We start from the raw sequence: 16,847 nt of genomic DNA on the forward strand, positions 1-16,847 counted from the left end.
TTTTTGTTTGTTTCTCTGTTTGAGGCCCAGCCCAGCCTCAAACTTAAGATCCTTCTGCCTCTGCTCCCCATGAAGGGAGGCATACAGCCCCACATCCAGCACCTCTGAGTTCTAACAGACATATGGACTCATTCAATGTGGCTCAAACCCATTTCCATACAAAACTGTGGTCTTACTCTAAAAAGACTTTCTCCACTGAAATTTCACCTTTAGAATTCTAGGCTAAATTCTGAATCACATTGAAGTTACTATTCTCTTTAAAAACATAGATCAATTTAGCAAAAAAAAAAAAAAAAAAAATCCTATTCACCAAGTAAATACACAGCATACATAGCTATAAGATTAGAACTACCCAGAAAAAAAATAAATTATTTCACCGGTCATTATGAAACCTCTATGTCAGGATTTAAATTCAATTCCAAATAAAGTTGGAAAGCTAGTCTGATTACATCTTAGCCTACACTACTGTGAACAGACTACTCAAACAGAAATGTCAAGAAAATCGGCAAAAGAATTTTCCCTGTGTGTTCATTATTTTCAAAACCACCTACATTTCCTAAGACACTTTTTTTTTTTTTGGCAATACTGGGATTTGAACTCAGGGCCTGTGCTTTCTAGGAAAGGGCTCTGCTATTAAGCTACACCCAAGCAAGCCACTCCCTGGAATTATGAGGAACTCTCACTACAAAGTATTTAAATGTGAACAATCAATCTAAATTCAAAGATAACTCAAATATACCTTAAATTTTTTTTAAAAATTCATGACAGTTACTTAATATTCTACATTGCCACAGTCATCTAAAATAACTGTAAAGTAAGTGAAATTCACATGTTACATAATAAAGTTTGATCTATTATTAGGTGAACAGATAAAAATTAACGTCCAATAAGAGACAAATTACCTACTCAATAAACATTTGTTGATTATCCAGTGCTGTTCTTTCATTGATATGAAATACTACATATACAGGAGAAAAACACACAACAGTTTATTCTTGTCTATTAAAGGCATGCTAGTGTAAAAAGCCCACCATAATCAGTACTTTTTTCAGTGATCTTCTTATTGTCTTCCAAATAATATATTTCCTCTACTATAATATTTTCCCTAGGGTCTTTACCATAAAACCCCTTCTATAAGTAATATGCAATATAATGAGCCTTTAAGCTCATTATGTCTTGTTAGTGACTAAGTCTCCCTGAACACCACCTGAGACCACCAGCCTACCACCTCGGACTCAGAGATGAAAGAAAGCACCCGACGATCGAGATATGGCTGATGGGTAAGTCCAAAAGAGGGAACAGCACAAGACACAATGGGAAGTCAAGGGCGATCGTGACAGAATTTCCAAGCCGCATAAAAACAGAGAATTCATCCTAAATGAAGTAAGAAGCCAGAAGCAACAATGAAAAGAACGTGATAAAATGTTTATTTCAGGAAAATGACATTGATGGGAAAATGAGGGGTAAGGAAACCCGTTAGAGCTGGTACAATAATCTGGGAATATAGTAACAATAATCTAAGTGGGTAGTATGAGACTCTAGCTTGAGCACTCGATGGATAGTAGTAATAATCACAAACTAAAGCACCACCCTACGCAAAACAGAACACATCTCATTTTGAAGAATAACCACTTGAGAAATGTATAAAAATATCAAGACACAAAATAACTGAGGTAATAGGACCAGCTAAGGAATATCTGAGGAGCTAAACATCTGGCTTGGCATCAGACAAAGCTGGGTGAACCCCAGCCCCACCACCCACTTGCTCTGCAACTATGGACAACCTTGCTAATTAATGAGAGCTTTAGTCTCTTCATTTGTAGAGTGTGAAAAAATAATGTTTTATATGGCGGCTGTTAGAATTAAATGAGACAATGTATTTGAGAGGCTAGCACAGGGTAGGTGCATTATAAAAGCTAAGTCATCAATAGGTGCTGGTTGCAGGAGCCAAACTATGACCTAGGATGAAGACACTAATGCTGAGCGAGGTTTTCAGGTTTTCAACTAATGTTAAAGGTAATGAGGGGGTCAGAAAAGGGAGAGATCCTTCAGCTGGATGGCATCAGCCTTGAGCTGCAGTATAGCACACTGCCCCACACTTCAGGAAAAGGGGGAGCAATCTGAGAGACATTCTTCTATTCCTACCTCCTAATATGGGGGGAAAGACCTACAAGAATAAACAGCCTCTGCTTTAGAGAAAGCAAGGAGGAGAAAGCAGCCAGCAAGAGGGTGGGGAGAAGCTCTAAGAACTAATGTGGGTGGTTACATTTATAATGAAAGAATAATTCTGAAGATAAGTATGTATTTTGATATTCATTGAAAAGAAAGATGAAGAGCTGAAGCCAAATTTGTATTTGTTCAACAAATATTTATTGACTAGCTAGTATGTACTGTCCTGGGGGTGAGCCAGAGCCCTTCTAGTCAAGAGAGACGAAAAATGGTGAGCAAAATAAAAAGTGACAATACATTCTATGCAAAAAAAAAAAAAAAATGGCAGGGCAGGCATACTGTGTGGGTGAAAGGTTCACTTTAGAGAGAGTGAACCAAAATGATATTTAAATAAAGACTTGAAGAAAATAAATGAGCAAACCAATTGAAAACTCTATCAGAAAGCGTTAAACAAATATGGCTGGACTGAAACTTTTTAAGATTCACTGACTGCTGTGGTAAAGATGACGGACAGCAGTGGGGCAAGGCCGGAAGCCAACAGACAACCAAGAAGACTCTGCCAGGCAGGTGGCAGACACGGGGGAGGCAGTGAGTGCCAATTCTACGCATATTTTTAGAGATAAAGTCAAGGATATCTGATAAATACAAAGTCAGAGAGAAAAGAAGAAGCCTGGAATGTGTTTGCAACAGCAACAAAACAGATTCGCACCGAGACACAGAAGATTGGAGGCAGAAGAGCTTCAAGGAAAGTTATTTAAAGTTCTTTTCAGACACACAAAGGTGAAGGCAGACAAATCTGTAAGCAGGCACTGGGTATTTGACATTGGAAAAGTCAGAGATCCAGGCTGAGATGACTTCAAAAGACCCCTGAGACCAACAAGACAAGAGAAAAATTAAGATGCCTAGAAGCCAAAGAAAGAAAAGGTTCAAGGAGGAGTGTATGATCAACTGCGTTCCCAGGAAGCCAGCAAGTCACCCTGGGTGGACTGAGCACGCCAGGTAACAGCCTGGGCAGGAGCAGCTCAGGCCTAGTGGGGGAGAAAGCTTTCCTGGGGTAAATTAGAGAGAGAGAGAGAGAGGAGAATTAATAAGGGGAGAACTATAGATAATCCTCTCTAGGAATTGTGTATAAAGGGAAACAAAGCAACTTCAAAGGCCACTTGGGAGTCTTTCCTTTCTTTTATTTTGCTTCACGGTTTCCACTGGAGACACTGGCATGGTAGTAACACTAATGGGAAGGATTCAGAAGTTGCTAAACTGAGTGGGGACAGAGATGGGAACTGGCACCCCTGGGGAAGGAGGGGGGCGCATGCGAATAGCTCACAAGACACCAGCTGGGGAGCACAGGCTCTGGGGGGAGGGTACACGTGATAGGAATTGAGAACTTATTTTCTGACTGCTTCCAAGTTTTTCAGGGAAACAGGAAGCATGGGAACAGTATCACCTGAAAGTTAGGTGGAAGGTGCATACAATAGGCAGGTGAAGGAGAGAAAACGGGAAGCCGGAATGTTTGGGAATAGAGCGAGGTCAGAGTTAGAAGACAAGGATGTTTCTGCTGAGAGGCACAGCCACTAGGAAGGTTCGTGGTTGTGAATTAAACTCTGGTAAGAATCCTTCCTCAGGGCTCGGAAGGTGGCTCAGTGGTAGAGCGCTTGCCTTGCATGCATGAGGCCCTGGGTTTGATTCCTCAGCACCACATAAGAAAAAAGAAAAAAGCCGGAAGTGGCGCTGTGGCTCAAGTGGTAGAGCGCTCGCCTTGAGATGAAGAGCTGAGGGACAGCGCTCAGGCCAAAATCAGTCCAGAAGAATCCTTCCTCAAAACAGCTACTGCTCCTTCTCCTCCATTCATATCAATAGCTATCCAAGGAAGAAAATCATCATAAGGAGAACAGCTTCCAACCTTCTACAAAGGCTTGAACCAGCACTCGGGACTCAAACCTAACATCTATTCCTCAGAAGGCTGAGTCCTAGTGGATAACAATTCTGTGGGGTTCCATCTCCAATTTACCAGCAAAATGCCAGAGTAGAGGCATGGCTCCATTGGTAAACATCAACATGAACAAGAAAGCAGAGTATGAGTGTGAGCTCATACTCTGTGTGAGGGAAGGAGGGAAGGAAGGGAGGGAGATGGAGACAAAGACAAAGACAGAAAAAAGTCATCCAAACATACAAGTTATACTTGATGCAATTTGACAAATAATTTCACTAAATACTTATTAGAAAACAAAATAAGCTTCATGGTTCTTATATCCTAAAGAATAAATCCAGCAGATAAGCTAGAGAGAGAGGAAGGTAATAGAGTTAATAGAGTGATCATGTCCAAAGATCTTACCATTCAATGGAGCCCACAGGGCACTCTTCCTCCCGGCCCACAGTGAACCCACAGTGAACTCACGTTGAGCCCACAGTGAACTCCGGCTACTATCCTGAGCACACTTTCAGACGCTTTTTGTCTCCTATCTTCACACTCATGTGACAGAGTAGCAAGACACAACTGGATGGTAGTGTACACTGCCATGAAACTAAAAGACAACTGGTCTATCTTACTGATGAATTCAGAAAACTTTTTTCAGACAAGATTTCTAACCCTCCCCAAGCTATAAAAGAAAAACTGTCAATTTTTCAATATGGGCAGATCTGAGGTGTCTTCCCTCATTCACAAATAGCCCAAGTGTTACAATATCTAGAAATTGGCACATAAAAAAATTGTAGCCTGCTGGGTGCTGGTGGCTCACGCCTGTAATCCTAGCTACCCGGGAGGCTGATATCTAAGGATTGTGGTTCAAGGCCAGCCCAGGCAGAAAAATCCGTGAAACTCTTATCTCCAATAAACTACCAGAAAACCAGAAGTGGTGCTATGGCTCAAGTGGTAGAGCACTAGCCTGGAGCTAAAGAGCTGAGGAACAGTGTCCAGGCCCAGAGTTCAAGCCCCACGACCGACAAAAAAAAAAGTAGCCTGAGCTTTACACCAGTACAATTAAAACTGATCTTTCCAGAAGTTCTTAGAATTCTGACTATAATGGATTTATATTTAATTTTTTGACCAAAAAAAAAGGGGGAGGAGGGGGTGAAAATGTGCCAGTCACCATAGCTCACCACAATTCTAGCTACTCAGGAAGCAAAAATCTAGAGGATCGTTGTTTCAAGTCAGCCTGGGAAGAAAAGTCCATGAGACTCCATCTCCAGTTAATTAGCTAAAGAATGGATAGATAGATAGATAGATAGATAGATAGATAGATAGATAGATAGATAGATAGATAGATAGATAGATAGATAGATAGATGGATAGATAATAAAAGCCGGACTGTAGGCATGGCCCATGGTAGAGCACTAGTATGAGCAAAAAAGCAAGCACAGTGAGCATAGGCCTCCATTTCAAGTCCCAGTACTGAGGGGGTCGAGTGAGGGAGGAGAAGAAATGGGAGGGGGGCGAGTGAAAGCCCTCATTAGTTAATAACCACAAATCAAAAACTATTGTAAACTTGGGGCTGGGAAGGTGGCTTAGAGGTAGAGTGTTTGCCTAGCATTCATGAGGCTCTAGGTTCCATTCCTCAGTACCACATAAACAGAAAAAGCCAGAGGTGGCGCTGTGGCCCAGCTGGTAGGTAGAGTGCTAGCCTTGAGCAAAAGCAGCTCAGGGACAGTGCCCAGGCCCTGAATTCCAGCCCCAGAACTGGAAAATTTAAGTTAAAAAAAAAAAACTATTGTAAACTTCCATTTGTATTGTAAATGCTGCAAAAATCCCAGGGTTTCAAACTAGTTTTATAGTATTTTTTTTATTTGTCACAATGTTTTATACAATCTGAATTAAATGGAAATAAAGCTAAAGCTAGTGTTCCACAAATAGAAGCCAATAAAAATATACCGGATAAGAACTGAGTCAGAATATCCCTCAGTGCTCTCTAAGGCAAGAAAGTAAAGGAAGAGGATGAAAGGAAGGAAGGAAGATAATGGAAAATTAATTTTCCATAAGCTTGAGAGAACAGTTCTAATGCAAAAAAAAATTAATAAAAGTATGCAAATACTACATTCTAAAACTTAAAAGAAAAGGAATTCATACTGTACGAAAAGTGTGACCACATATTATGCATTGTAAGTATTCACCTCCAAAAAACAAGAAAAGAAGAAAGGATTTGCTAAGACTACACATCTGTCATCATTATAACAGTGAGCTGGTATTTGACACTTGGGAAGCTGACTTTTTTAGATTTCTGTTTATGTCCCGATTCTATTAGCATTACAAAAGTGAAAGAAGTCATAGAGCTAACCATATGTTGCCCTATCACCCCCATTATACAGGCCAATGATGTGGAACAAAACAAAAGAAGGTTTGTCAACCCTGAGCAGGGGCTGTCTTTCCCGGGCTTCTCAAGTAAGGCCACTGAGAGCAGCAACATTTTTCAAAGACTTAATAAGCAATAACGCCTATAAGCTCTTGTCAGGTAATCTTTCTCTGTCTCACACCATCAGTCCGGAGGCAGAGAGGGGAATAGAGTCCCCCACACATGCCACAGGCAGCCATAGCCCAGATGACACTTGCCTACTTCCTGTGGGGAAGCCAAGCAGCGCAGCCACACAGGAGCAGCAGCAGGAGGCAGCGGCGAAAGGAACGGTGTGAAAGGAGATGCAGAACCCTTTCTGCAATTTGGAAATTTATACCGTGTGGCAGCCTGGTGTCTCAGAAGAAGACAATTACGTTTATTTTTGCCTCCTACCGCCATCCCGACCTTTCCTGGCTGGTGAGTCACTAGGAGGCAAAAGAGAAAGTGTTCTGTTTGGTTTTTTTAGCTTTGAACCAGCAATACTCAAAACTGTGATTTTCAAAATCGTAACACGACCCACCTAATTTTAGAGGTGTGCTTTTATTGTCTTCACCAAATAAAGTATCTATAACACAAAATAAAGTATCTATGTTTGGGAAACTGATATTGAAATATATATCTAATAGAAGTTATTTAATGTAAGTTGGATAGTATAGTTTATAGCCATTATACAAATACAAAAATAGAATAGTAAGTTAAAAAACAAAGAAAAAAAGACAAACAAAACAAAACAAAACTGACTAGGAGCCAGATACCGGTGGCTCATGCCTGTAATCCTAGCTACCCAGCAGGCTGAGATCTGAGGATCACAGTTCAAAGCCTGCCTGGAAAGTCCATGAGTCTCATGTCTATAGTTAATCACAGAGAAAGCTGAGAGTGGCACTGTGGCTCAAGTGGTAGAGCTCTAGCCTTAAGCAAAAGGAGCTCAGGGACAGGACCCAGGCACAGAGTTGAAGCCCCAGGTCCAGCACAAAAAGAAAAATTAACTAGGGATACAATTCAGTGGTAGAGCACCTGCCCACCAATCACAAGGTCCTAGATTTGATCCTCATCATTGCTGAATGAGTGAACAATCTTTCTGAAATTAAAATATCCACCTCATTTTAACAAAAGATCTCTATTCTCAGTACAAAGAATTCAGCTACAAATAATGAAGAAAATCGATTTTTTTTAAAAAAATCACAATTAATGGCTAACAGAAGCATGTTAATTAATGCTGAGAGGTTCCTGAGTGGGTCTCCATTATATATTCTCACTGAATCTCTGCCACAGGTGAAAGACTCATGTCCACAGGGCCCCGGGGCAATCGGAAGACTTTGACTTAACAAGACTAGAGGAAAAATGTCCATCAGAACATGACACAGATAGCAGAAGTGGTTCAGAGAGTAAGCAGCCAGCTCCAAAGGAGGAACGAACAGACAAAGCCTCATGGCAGACGGCATTTTATTTAGACAGCCTTTGAAGGATGGGCAGAATTTCAAAAATTAGAGGGTGCAAGATGAGTAGTGTTACAAAAAAGAAAAGATGGTTTTTGTAGGTAGTATTTTCTGACCTTTGCTCCTAGAAGTCAATAGATGCATTTTGAGAGAGAGAGAGAGAGAGAGAGAGAGAAAGAACAGAAAAGGAATCCAGGTGGGTAGATAGCTCCTACCTATAACTGCAGATACCTAGGACAGAACAGTCCGTAGAGAAAAGGTTTGTGAGGCCTCATTCAACAAATAAGCTAGCATGGTGGCAATCAGGTTATAGATCTGAGTCCTAAGCCAGCTTAGGCAAAGACCAAAAAAAAAAAAAAAACTATAGCTAAAAAACAACTAAAGCAAAAAGGACTGCAAGAAGCTGGGCATCGGTGGTTCACCCCTGTAATGCTAGCTACTCAGGAGGCTGAAATCTGAAGTGATTGGTTCAAAGCCAGTCTGTGGACAAAAGTCTGTGGGGCTCTCCAACTAACCAACAATAGGCCAGAAATGGAGCTGTGGTTCAAGTGTGGCTGAATGCTATAGCTTTGAGCAAAAAGCTCAGGGACAGCACCAAGACCTTGAGTTCAAGCCCCAGGACCCACTCACATAAAAGGGGCTGGGAGTGGGGGGAGGGAAATGCTAGAAGAGGTTCTCTCAAGTGGTAGAGTGTCTGGCAAGCACAAGACCCTGAGTTAAAAACACCATTGCGGGGGAGAGGGGGGTGGGAGTCTGAAAAGCATGCTACCATATATAGTTAATGGTATAATATACTTATGAGTAGTATACCATACCACACTGGTATAAGATTCTAAAGCGATCCTGTCTGAAGTCACTGTTTTTCCTAAGGGTCTCAAAACCTATGTGATTACAGATCTCATTCGAAAGAAATTCCTTCAGTTCCTCAGACACTTTGAAAAGTACTGTCCAAGAAAAACTAGACAATAGACCAGTTGACCTGGGGTAGAGATTTGCTACCTACTATAAAAGGCATCCAACACCACATTGAAAGACAAGAGTAGTTGAGCGTGGTGGTCAGCACATCTGTAAAACCAGAAGAGATGAAGCAGAAAGAGGAAGGAGATCATAAATCTGTGGCCAGCCAAGGCAGAACTCAAGTAGTGGAATGGTTGCCTAGCAAATGCAAAGCTCTATGTTCAACACCCAATATTGAGAAAAAATATATATAAAGGGTTGCTTATTATTTTAAACATGCCTTTGATACTGCCATTTATGACAAGCCTCCATAACAAATGCAGCATGCTAAATGATAAACTCCAATAGTCTGAGAGTATAGGTATTTCTTACTGTAACACCCTTTTACTTCATCTTACACGAAACAAGGAACGCACGAAGGAGAAGGGACAGTACCAGTCAGAGAGAGAGAATAATGGTAGGTAGTTGTAAGCCAGGCAAGATCAGCTACCGAGGCAGAGGCAGGTAGCAAATGCACAGGCACAGCCTCACCTTTCTTTCCCTCCTCCCTGAGCCTACTCCTCATCTCTGAAGCCTACAGACCATCCAGATGGAATGAAATTCTAAAGCTGCCGCTTCATTGGCATACTCTTTCATGAGGCCTAAGCATTACATAGTATTTAAAAATCAACAACTCTGACTAAACTCTGAAAATTTCACGAGTCCTGTGTGCTTCCTAAAGGAACTGCGTATGTACTGCTTCCTTATTCATCCATCTCAGGTGCCCACACAATTAGAATAAATTACCTGTGGTTGGAACTGGGGAACAGGTGGCCCTTGCATGCCTTGTGATTTCTCATCCATGGTCTGCAGCAACAGTAACTTTGGAACTCTGCAAAAAAAAAAAAACAGTCAAAATTACTGAGTCAAGTCAGTCATATGCCCAAAACATGATTTGGTAAAGCCAAGCTCTAGTTAGCTCCCACAGGCATGCACTGCCTCCACCATGTCCCCTTACCCAAAGCAGCAGCACGTGCTGTCATACAGATCCGCCGGTTCCCCTTCATCCTGTGCCTCATGAAAACACCAGGCTCGAATCTCCATAATCAAGCTAACTATCTAAGCTTCCAAAGTGCACCCCTCCTTCATATCCTAAAAATATTAGTTCTCTTTAGTACTTCACTCATCTATTCTAATGTAATGCTTACTATAAGTTCTAAGTTTAAAGTTATAAGGCTAACCCTTATGAGACTATTTGGTCTTCTCTATGCAACTGTAAGACATTCATTCATTAATTTGACAAACATATGCTGAAAAGTAACAATATGCCAGGAACCTCACAAAAATCTGAGTCAAAATTTAAGGTCCCTTTAAAAAAAACTGATAAAGACATCTTTTCCTCATACCCTTTAAAGCCAACAAGAAATGTTCAGGACATAGGCAACTGGTATTCCCAGCCCCTTCACCTACCCCGTGACTTGTCTTTTTAAGACCTTACAGATGGTATCTTTGATGAATTAATGAACAGAAATTCTAATTTTCTAATTTTTATTTTATTGTTACTGTAAAGGTAATATAGAGGGGTTACAGTCATGTAAGGCAAGTAATGAGGTAATTTCTTTTTTTTTTGGGGGGGGGGGGGGTCTGGTCGTGGGGCCTGAACTCTGGGCCTGGGCGCTGTCCCTCAGCTCTTCAGCTCAAGGCGAGCGCTCTACCACTTGAGCCACAGCACCGCTTCCAGCTTTTTTCTTATGTGGTGCTAAGGAATCGAACCCAGGGTCTCATGCATGCAAGGCAAGCGCTCTACCACTGAGCCACCTTCCCAGCCCAGGTAATTTCTTTTTAACAGTGTCATCTCTTCCCTCGTTTTCTCCCACTTGTCTGCCCCTCACGAGTTGTATGGTTCATTTTCAACGCAGTGTGCATCTGTTCACCCTTTCTCCTACCATAGCTGTTCTCCCCTGCCCCCTTTCCTTCTCCAAAACAGACAAACATATATAAGACAAGTACAGAAAACAAAAATAGTGATAAAGGGAGAAAAGGGCAAAATAACAAACCTCTTGTTTTCATCTCTTGGAGTTTAAAGTCATCAAAGTAATCAATCTATGATAAACACTTTGGACACTATAAATTGTTTCCCTACTGTAAGCTCTCATGATATTTTATTTTATCAGCTTTATTGTTTAACCTGTCATATTTAGATGTACAATCAACTTGGAATTCAGTTTTTGTAGAACACAAAACCAGTATTTATTTTTCCCTATGACAATCCAACTGATCTCCAGCCATATATTGCAAGTATGTGTACACACACAGTCATCTAATACAGGGCAAAGATGACACCAGCAGCGCAGTGTGGCAAAGTACACTGGCATATACAGGGGCACACACGTGTGTGTGTGCAATTACCCAGCTGATTGATATTGGGGAACTAATGATGGGTTTTAAGCAGCCTAGAGAGAATGTATAACTGCTTTTGAAAGAGAATTTAACAAGAAGGCATAGCAGAGGAAATACAAGCATAGCACAAAGCCAGTCAACAGGCTACTGAGACCATCTAGGGAAGAGACAGTAAAGGCCAGCCAGCAGCAAGGTCCTACTCTTCCTCACAACTGACCAGACCCTTCCTGAGGCCTTCCATGACTTCATATCCTCATGACTTTTCTCCTACAGCACAGCCGTGCTTTCTAAGTTTCTTCTATCTAGCTTACACATGTGTGTCCTGAGACTTAATTTTTTTTTTTTTGGGGGGGGGGGGGGCGGCGCAGGGGAGTAAACCTACACTTTCTCCTCAGATCAACCTATCAGTTCCATGGCTTTGAATACTACCCAAATACATTATGTGACATCTTCATCTGAGCTACAAAGCCTGTACCTAAATGCCAGCCTGGCATTTCCTCCTGGTCCAGACAGAGCTAAAGGTTAGCAGCAAGGTAGACTCTCACGCCGTACCAATGAACTTCTCTGGAACAATCCAATCATCTGCCTCACCCACTAGTAGGTCTTTACTCATCCATGGCTTTGTAGCATTATACACTGATCATCTAGAAAATTTTTAGTTCACTGAATTAACTCAGATCTTATTAATATTATCATGTCCTTATTCTGTATTTTAAAAATCATATCCTTTAATAACTATCACCATTAATTTCATCATGGTCACAAAGATGAATACAAGGTTCCTAAAAACTCTAATTTTCACCTTAAAAGTTAAAACTTTAACACTGGTACAAATAACATTTTTTTCCTTTAAAACTGATTTCAAGAAAATATGTGCAAATAGGACCATACATAATGACGTGTATTAACATGAACTCCAAGAATTGAAGACAAGCGGTTCTTATTATGTGCTATATGCAGTTATTTCTTTTTTGTTTTCCATTTCAGTTCTCTGTGCCCTTTGTCTTGTATGTAAGTTTACCCGATCCGCAGGAGGGAAAGGGAATCATAGAAACAGCAGGACAAAGGATGATCTAATGCAACATTGATACTCACCAGACACTATGTTGGAAATGAACTACACAACTTGAAGCGGGAGGGGATGAGGGAGGGGTAACAGTGTTTAAAAAGAAATGTACTTATTACCTTATTTATCACCTTTACAATAGATATATTTAAAAAAGAAAAAGAAAATATGTGCAAAAACTTCTCTGAAAAAACACAATTTATCTGCTGCTCTTTCGAGTAAAAATATACTAGGAAAACAGCAGCTATTCCACTTTCTCTCCAAACTGTATAAATGCTGCTCCTTGCGAGAACTCTGATTTACTATAGTAGTGCTTTAAATGTGCCTCTCAATTCACACATCATTAGAAGACGTGTATTTAACAACTGAGATTTAGTAAGAATGTTTCTCTCAGGGCTGGGAAGGTGGCTCAGTGGTACATCGCTTGCCTTGCATGCATGAGGCCCTGGGTTCAATTCATCAGCACCACATAAGCAGAAAAAAACAGAAGTGGTGCTATGTCTCAAGTGGTAGAGTGCTCACCTTGAGCCGAAGAGCTGAGGGACAGAACCCAGGCCTAGAGTTCAGGCCCCACAACCGACCAAAAAGAAAAAGAAGAAAAAAAGAATGTTTCTCTCACATTGGTCTTGCCAGGGCCTTTTTGTTTTGTTTTGTCAGTGCTAGAGATGGAACCAGGGACTCCTGTATGCTAGGCAAGTAGTGTTCCATGAGATAGAGCCTCACCCAGAGACAGCATTAAGTGACACCGCACCTTTTTTTTTTCCCCCATTATCACTGCCTAACAGGTAAATAGTACAAAGCCTCATTCAGTTTGGTGCCATTGCACTGATTCAAAGCCAAGTAGCTTTGCTAAAACTATCTTAATGTTGACATAAAAGTCATTTTTATCATGAAGATCACATAAAAAGGTCTCAAGGAAGCCCATTCACTGGCCCATAATCCTACCTACTCAGGAAGCTAGAATCAGAGGATCTCTGTTTGAGGCCAGCCCAAGTAGAAAAGTCTTTGAGACTCCATCTCCAATTAAATGGGGGGGGGGGGGGGGGGGAGAAGGGGGGAGAGAGGAACTGTTTTAAAAAAATAACCCTACTCTCACCTCTTCCCAAGAAGCCTGCATACCACACTGTGAGAAGAGATGGTATAGTCTAAATGTTTCCTTGTGACCTAAATCAATGTATTCTAAATCCAAAATGCATCCTTCATTTTTACCTTACCTCTTTGCTGCCCATGTGCAACCACTGGTAAGTGCCACTTGCTCTTTTTCTAAAGTCTATCTCTCCATTTGTCTCTTTCTCCATTGCTACAAATAGTACTTTATAACAAGGTATTATGTCTCCACCTGGGACTATAATAATACTATTTGGTCTCTCTCTTACCCTACTCTCCACATTGGTATTTTTAAAAATATGTCAAATCATGACACTCTAGTGGTTCTTAGGATAAAATCTGAGTCCTTCCAAACACTGAGAGGCTGTGTCTGCCTCTCCCACATTAGCTCAGCACAGCCCTCTCTCCAGTGACTTGGTGTGGACTGATAGGCCCTTCTGCTCCTGAAACCTACTAGAAAGGCCTTCTGACATCGGGAGCTCTTCATCTGCTATCCTGTATCCCCAGAGTCCCTAAACAGAAGATCAAATGCAGGCCTTCCCTAACCACTGCTCCACAGTGCATCTCTCCTCAGCTTATTTATCTTTGATAGCATTGCTGTCCATTTCTGCCCAGCAATTACAACAATGTGCATTTGTCTCATTTGCTGCATGTCATCCTGACCCCTGCCCCACTGCTCAGCAATTACCTAGCTAGAATAAGCACTTGATGAACACCTGGGGTATGCATGAAAAGTGAATAGAAATAGGGAATGAAGGACAACCTGTGGGCTGTTTATTGGAGTATCATTATGCTCAGGACTGGTGCCTGGCTAGATATGGTTGGTGACAGAAAAAAGAAATCTGCTTCCAAGGTTTTAGCTAGGGAGAAGGAAAGCAACTTAAAAACAGGGCAGCTTTGGGGAAGAACAACATACAGGATGGAGGAATGATACAAGAAAACTTAACTGGAAATCACTAGAACACACACACTTATAAAAGCTCCTATAACAGCCCAAATTTGCCAAGTAGAATCCCTAGTGAGTGGAGCTCACTATATTGTCTATATATTCTCAAACCATTTGTTGTTTATGAGCTAAAACTGGAAATAGTTCTATTAAGCACATTATAGTCCCCACATCTTTCAAACCCTACAAATGTTCTCAGTACAAATTAAAGTAAAACAATCTCCTATTTTTGTGTTCAACAACGTAATTAACAAAAAAAGTACAAAATAAGGAATCCGAACTGGGAACAGACACAAAAACTACCTCAATGACAAGACCTTTTGGTTCTAAGAACTCAGGTCTACCAGTGAGCTGATTTTTAAGGATTGATACAATTCAAATAACATTATTCAACAAAACACATTAAGTAAATATAATTGTCATTGACACTGTATTAGATAACCAGCATAATTTGAATACTGAAACATTACAGTGCTTTTTCCTAAATGAAAATAAATTCCTTAGTTCCCACATTTAATTCATTTATCAAATTCTTTAAATTAGCACTCTTCATGAATGGAATAATATTTGAATGGAACAGCTCCAATTAATGCATTCACTTTAGTAAAAACCTTAATGAAAATGAGTTTTATTCTACATTTATACATATTCTCAGTGAATTTCATCTTTAAAAAATTAGTATTTTGCAGCAATTGACCTAAAATAAATCAATTACACATCTCAAAACATCAATCTGATTCTTGACAAATTATAAAATATAGATGAAAAACTAATACAGTAAATTTTAAAACCAAGCTTTAAAACATTCTGGATAAAAATCAGTAGTGAACAGTTCTTGAGAACTTTTGTCAGAAAAAAAAATTTTAACTAAATGCTTCAAAATTATAATAAAGAATATTAAGCTAAAGAAAACCATTCCCTTAATTCTTCGACAAAATTTATTTAACAGCCAGGCAGTGGTGGCTCACACCTAACTACTCAGGAGGCTGAGATCTGAAGATCATGGTTCAAAGCCAGCCTGTGAAGGAAAGTCCATGAGACCCTTATCTCCAATTAACCAACAAAAAGCCAGAAGTGGAGCTGTGGTTCAAATGGTAGAGCACATTATCCCTGAACACAAAAGCTTAGGGCTGATACCTAATCAAGTCCTGAGTTTAAGCCCCAGGGACTGGTACCAAAAATAAAATAATAATAGCAATGAATGAAGATACAAAAGCTAGTCAGGTCAATCCCATACTTCAAATTCAACTTTTAATGTAAAACTCAGAGAAAATCTAATTTAACCAAAATGGACACCCATATTTTCTACTCATTAAAAATTCTACCTCTTTATGTTTTTAAGTATGTTCATCATACTCCACCGTTTCTTCATGTAGTAGGAAATCTTAAATATGAAACCATGGAAATGAATTTGAAGACAGATTTCACATAAACAGCTTCAGGCAGACTCTTTTCTTCACCATTTCAAAGGGTTGAAGTACACTAGTCCAAATTTAATAGCTTCCTTTTCTTGAAATAAATTTTCCCTTCAATCTTCAAGGCTACTCATAAAATCATCAGTATTCTTTCTTCAAGATATGTAACATTAAATATCCTTCAAGAATATAATACGGCATGTATTTTTTTAACAGGACCATGTAACTTTTAAAGAACAAAATTGAAAGGCGAGCAACCATACTAGAGTAGCAACACTTTTCCCATCCAGAGCAAAGTCTAATAGCTGTATGTATGCATACGTGACACATGAAACACGAGCAGACATAATGGAAATTTTAAGGCGACTGATACTTGGCAGAGTCTGAATACTTGGGTCCAGAATCAAATATTTTTCTTGGCCCTAAATCACTATTCAACAGGAATATTCCTGACTTCACCCTCCCGTCTGCACTTAACTGACTGCGTCATTCAGTATTTCCCATAATCAAGCAAGTGACATGTCTGTATCACACAGTGCAAGGAAAAGTAAATGCTTAGATTCAACAGCTCCTTTTTATGCTTCTGTTATAATGGATGAATAGATCTTTGAAAAGAATGATGGAATGTTTCTGGAGCATTCCGTCTCAATATCTACAGTTAAAAACATGAGTTTCCCATCAAACTTGGTTTGTACTGCATTCTCTACTTAAAGGAAGTGGTGCTCTTTGGAGAAATGGGTGGCTCCAAGGCGCAAGATAGGAAAGTACAAGCTGAGACTGAACCATCCTGAGTCCGAAAACCATGTTGTACTCAAAGAACAATGGGAACGTGTAAAAAGTCTGTAAAAGCCAGCTTTGCTTTGAACAATTTGTGAGTACCAGGGTATGGTGCACGAAATAAAGCAAGAATCCATAACCCGTATGTCTATAAAGCCATAAATTAGTAAGCATGGGAAAGGAGGGTCGATTACAAAAAGAACACTGCACGTAGCAAACAGCTGTCTAATAGTTCCAATACAAACATATTAAAGATAGCTTAATACATTAAAT

The 16,847-nt window shown here is 40.1% G+C and overlaps 1 protein-coding gene across 3 annotated transcripts in view; it reads right to left on the reverse strand.

Moving 5' to 3' along the window:
* Nek7 (NIMA related kinase 7) overlaps positions 1–16,847 on the reverse strand; it is a 124,325-nt gene that overhangs the window by 62,186 nt on the left and 45,292 nt on the right. For all 3 annotated transcript variants that reach the window (XM_042701164.1, XM_042701165.1, XM_042701166.1), the window contains exon 2: positions 9,671–9,755. In XM_042701164.1, coding sequence (XP_042557098.1) covers positions 9,671–9,727 — 57 coding nt within the window. In that variant the 5' untranslated portion in view covers positions 9,728–9,755. The remainder of the gene's footprint in view (positions 1–9,670; positions 9,756–16,847) is intronic.

The sequence above is a fragment of the Dipodomys spectabilis genome, unplaced genomic scaffold, assembly GCF_019054845.1.
Source record: "Dipodomys spectabilis isolate Male_0828 unplaced genomic scaffold, ASM1905484v1 ptg000288l, whole genome shotgun sequence".
Classification (NCBI taxonomy): Eukaryota; Metazoa; Chordata; class Mammalia; order Rodentia; family Heteromyidae; genus Dipodomys; species Dipodomys spectabilis.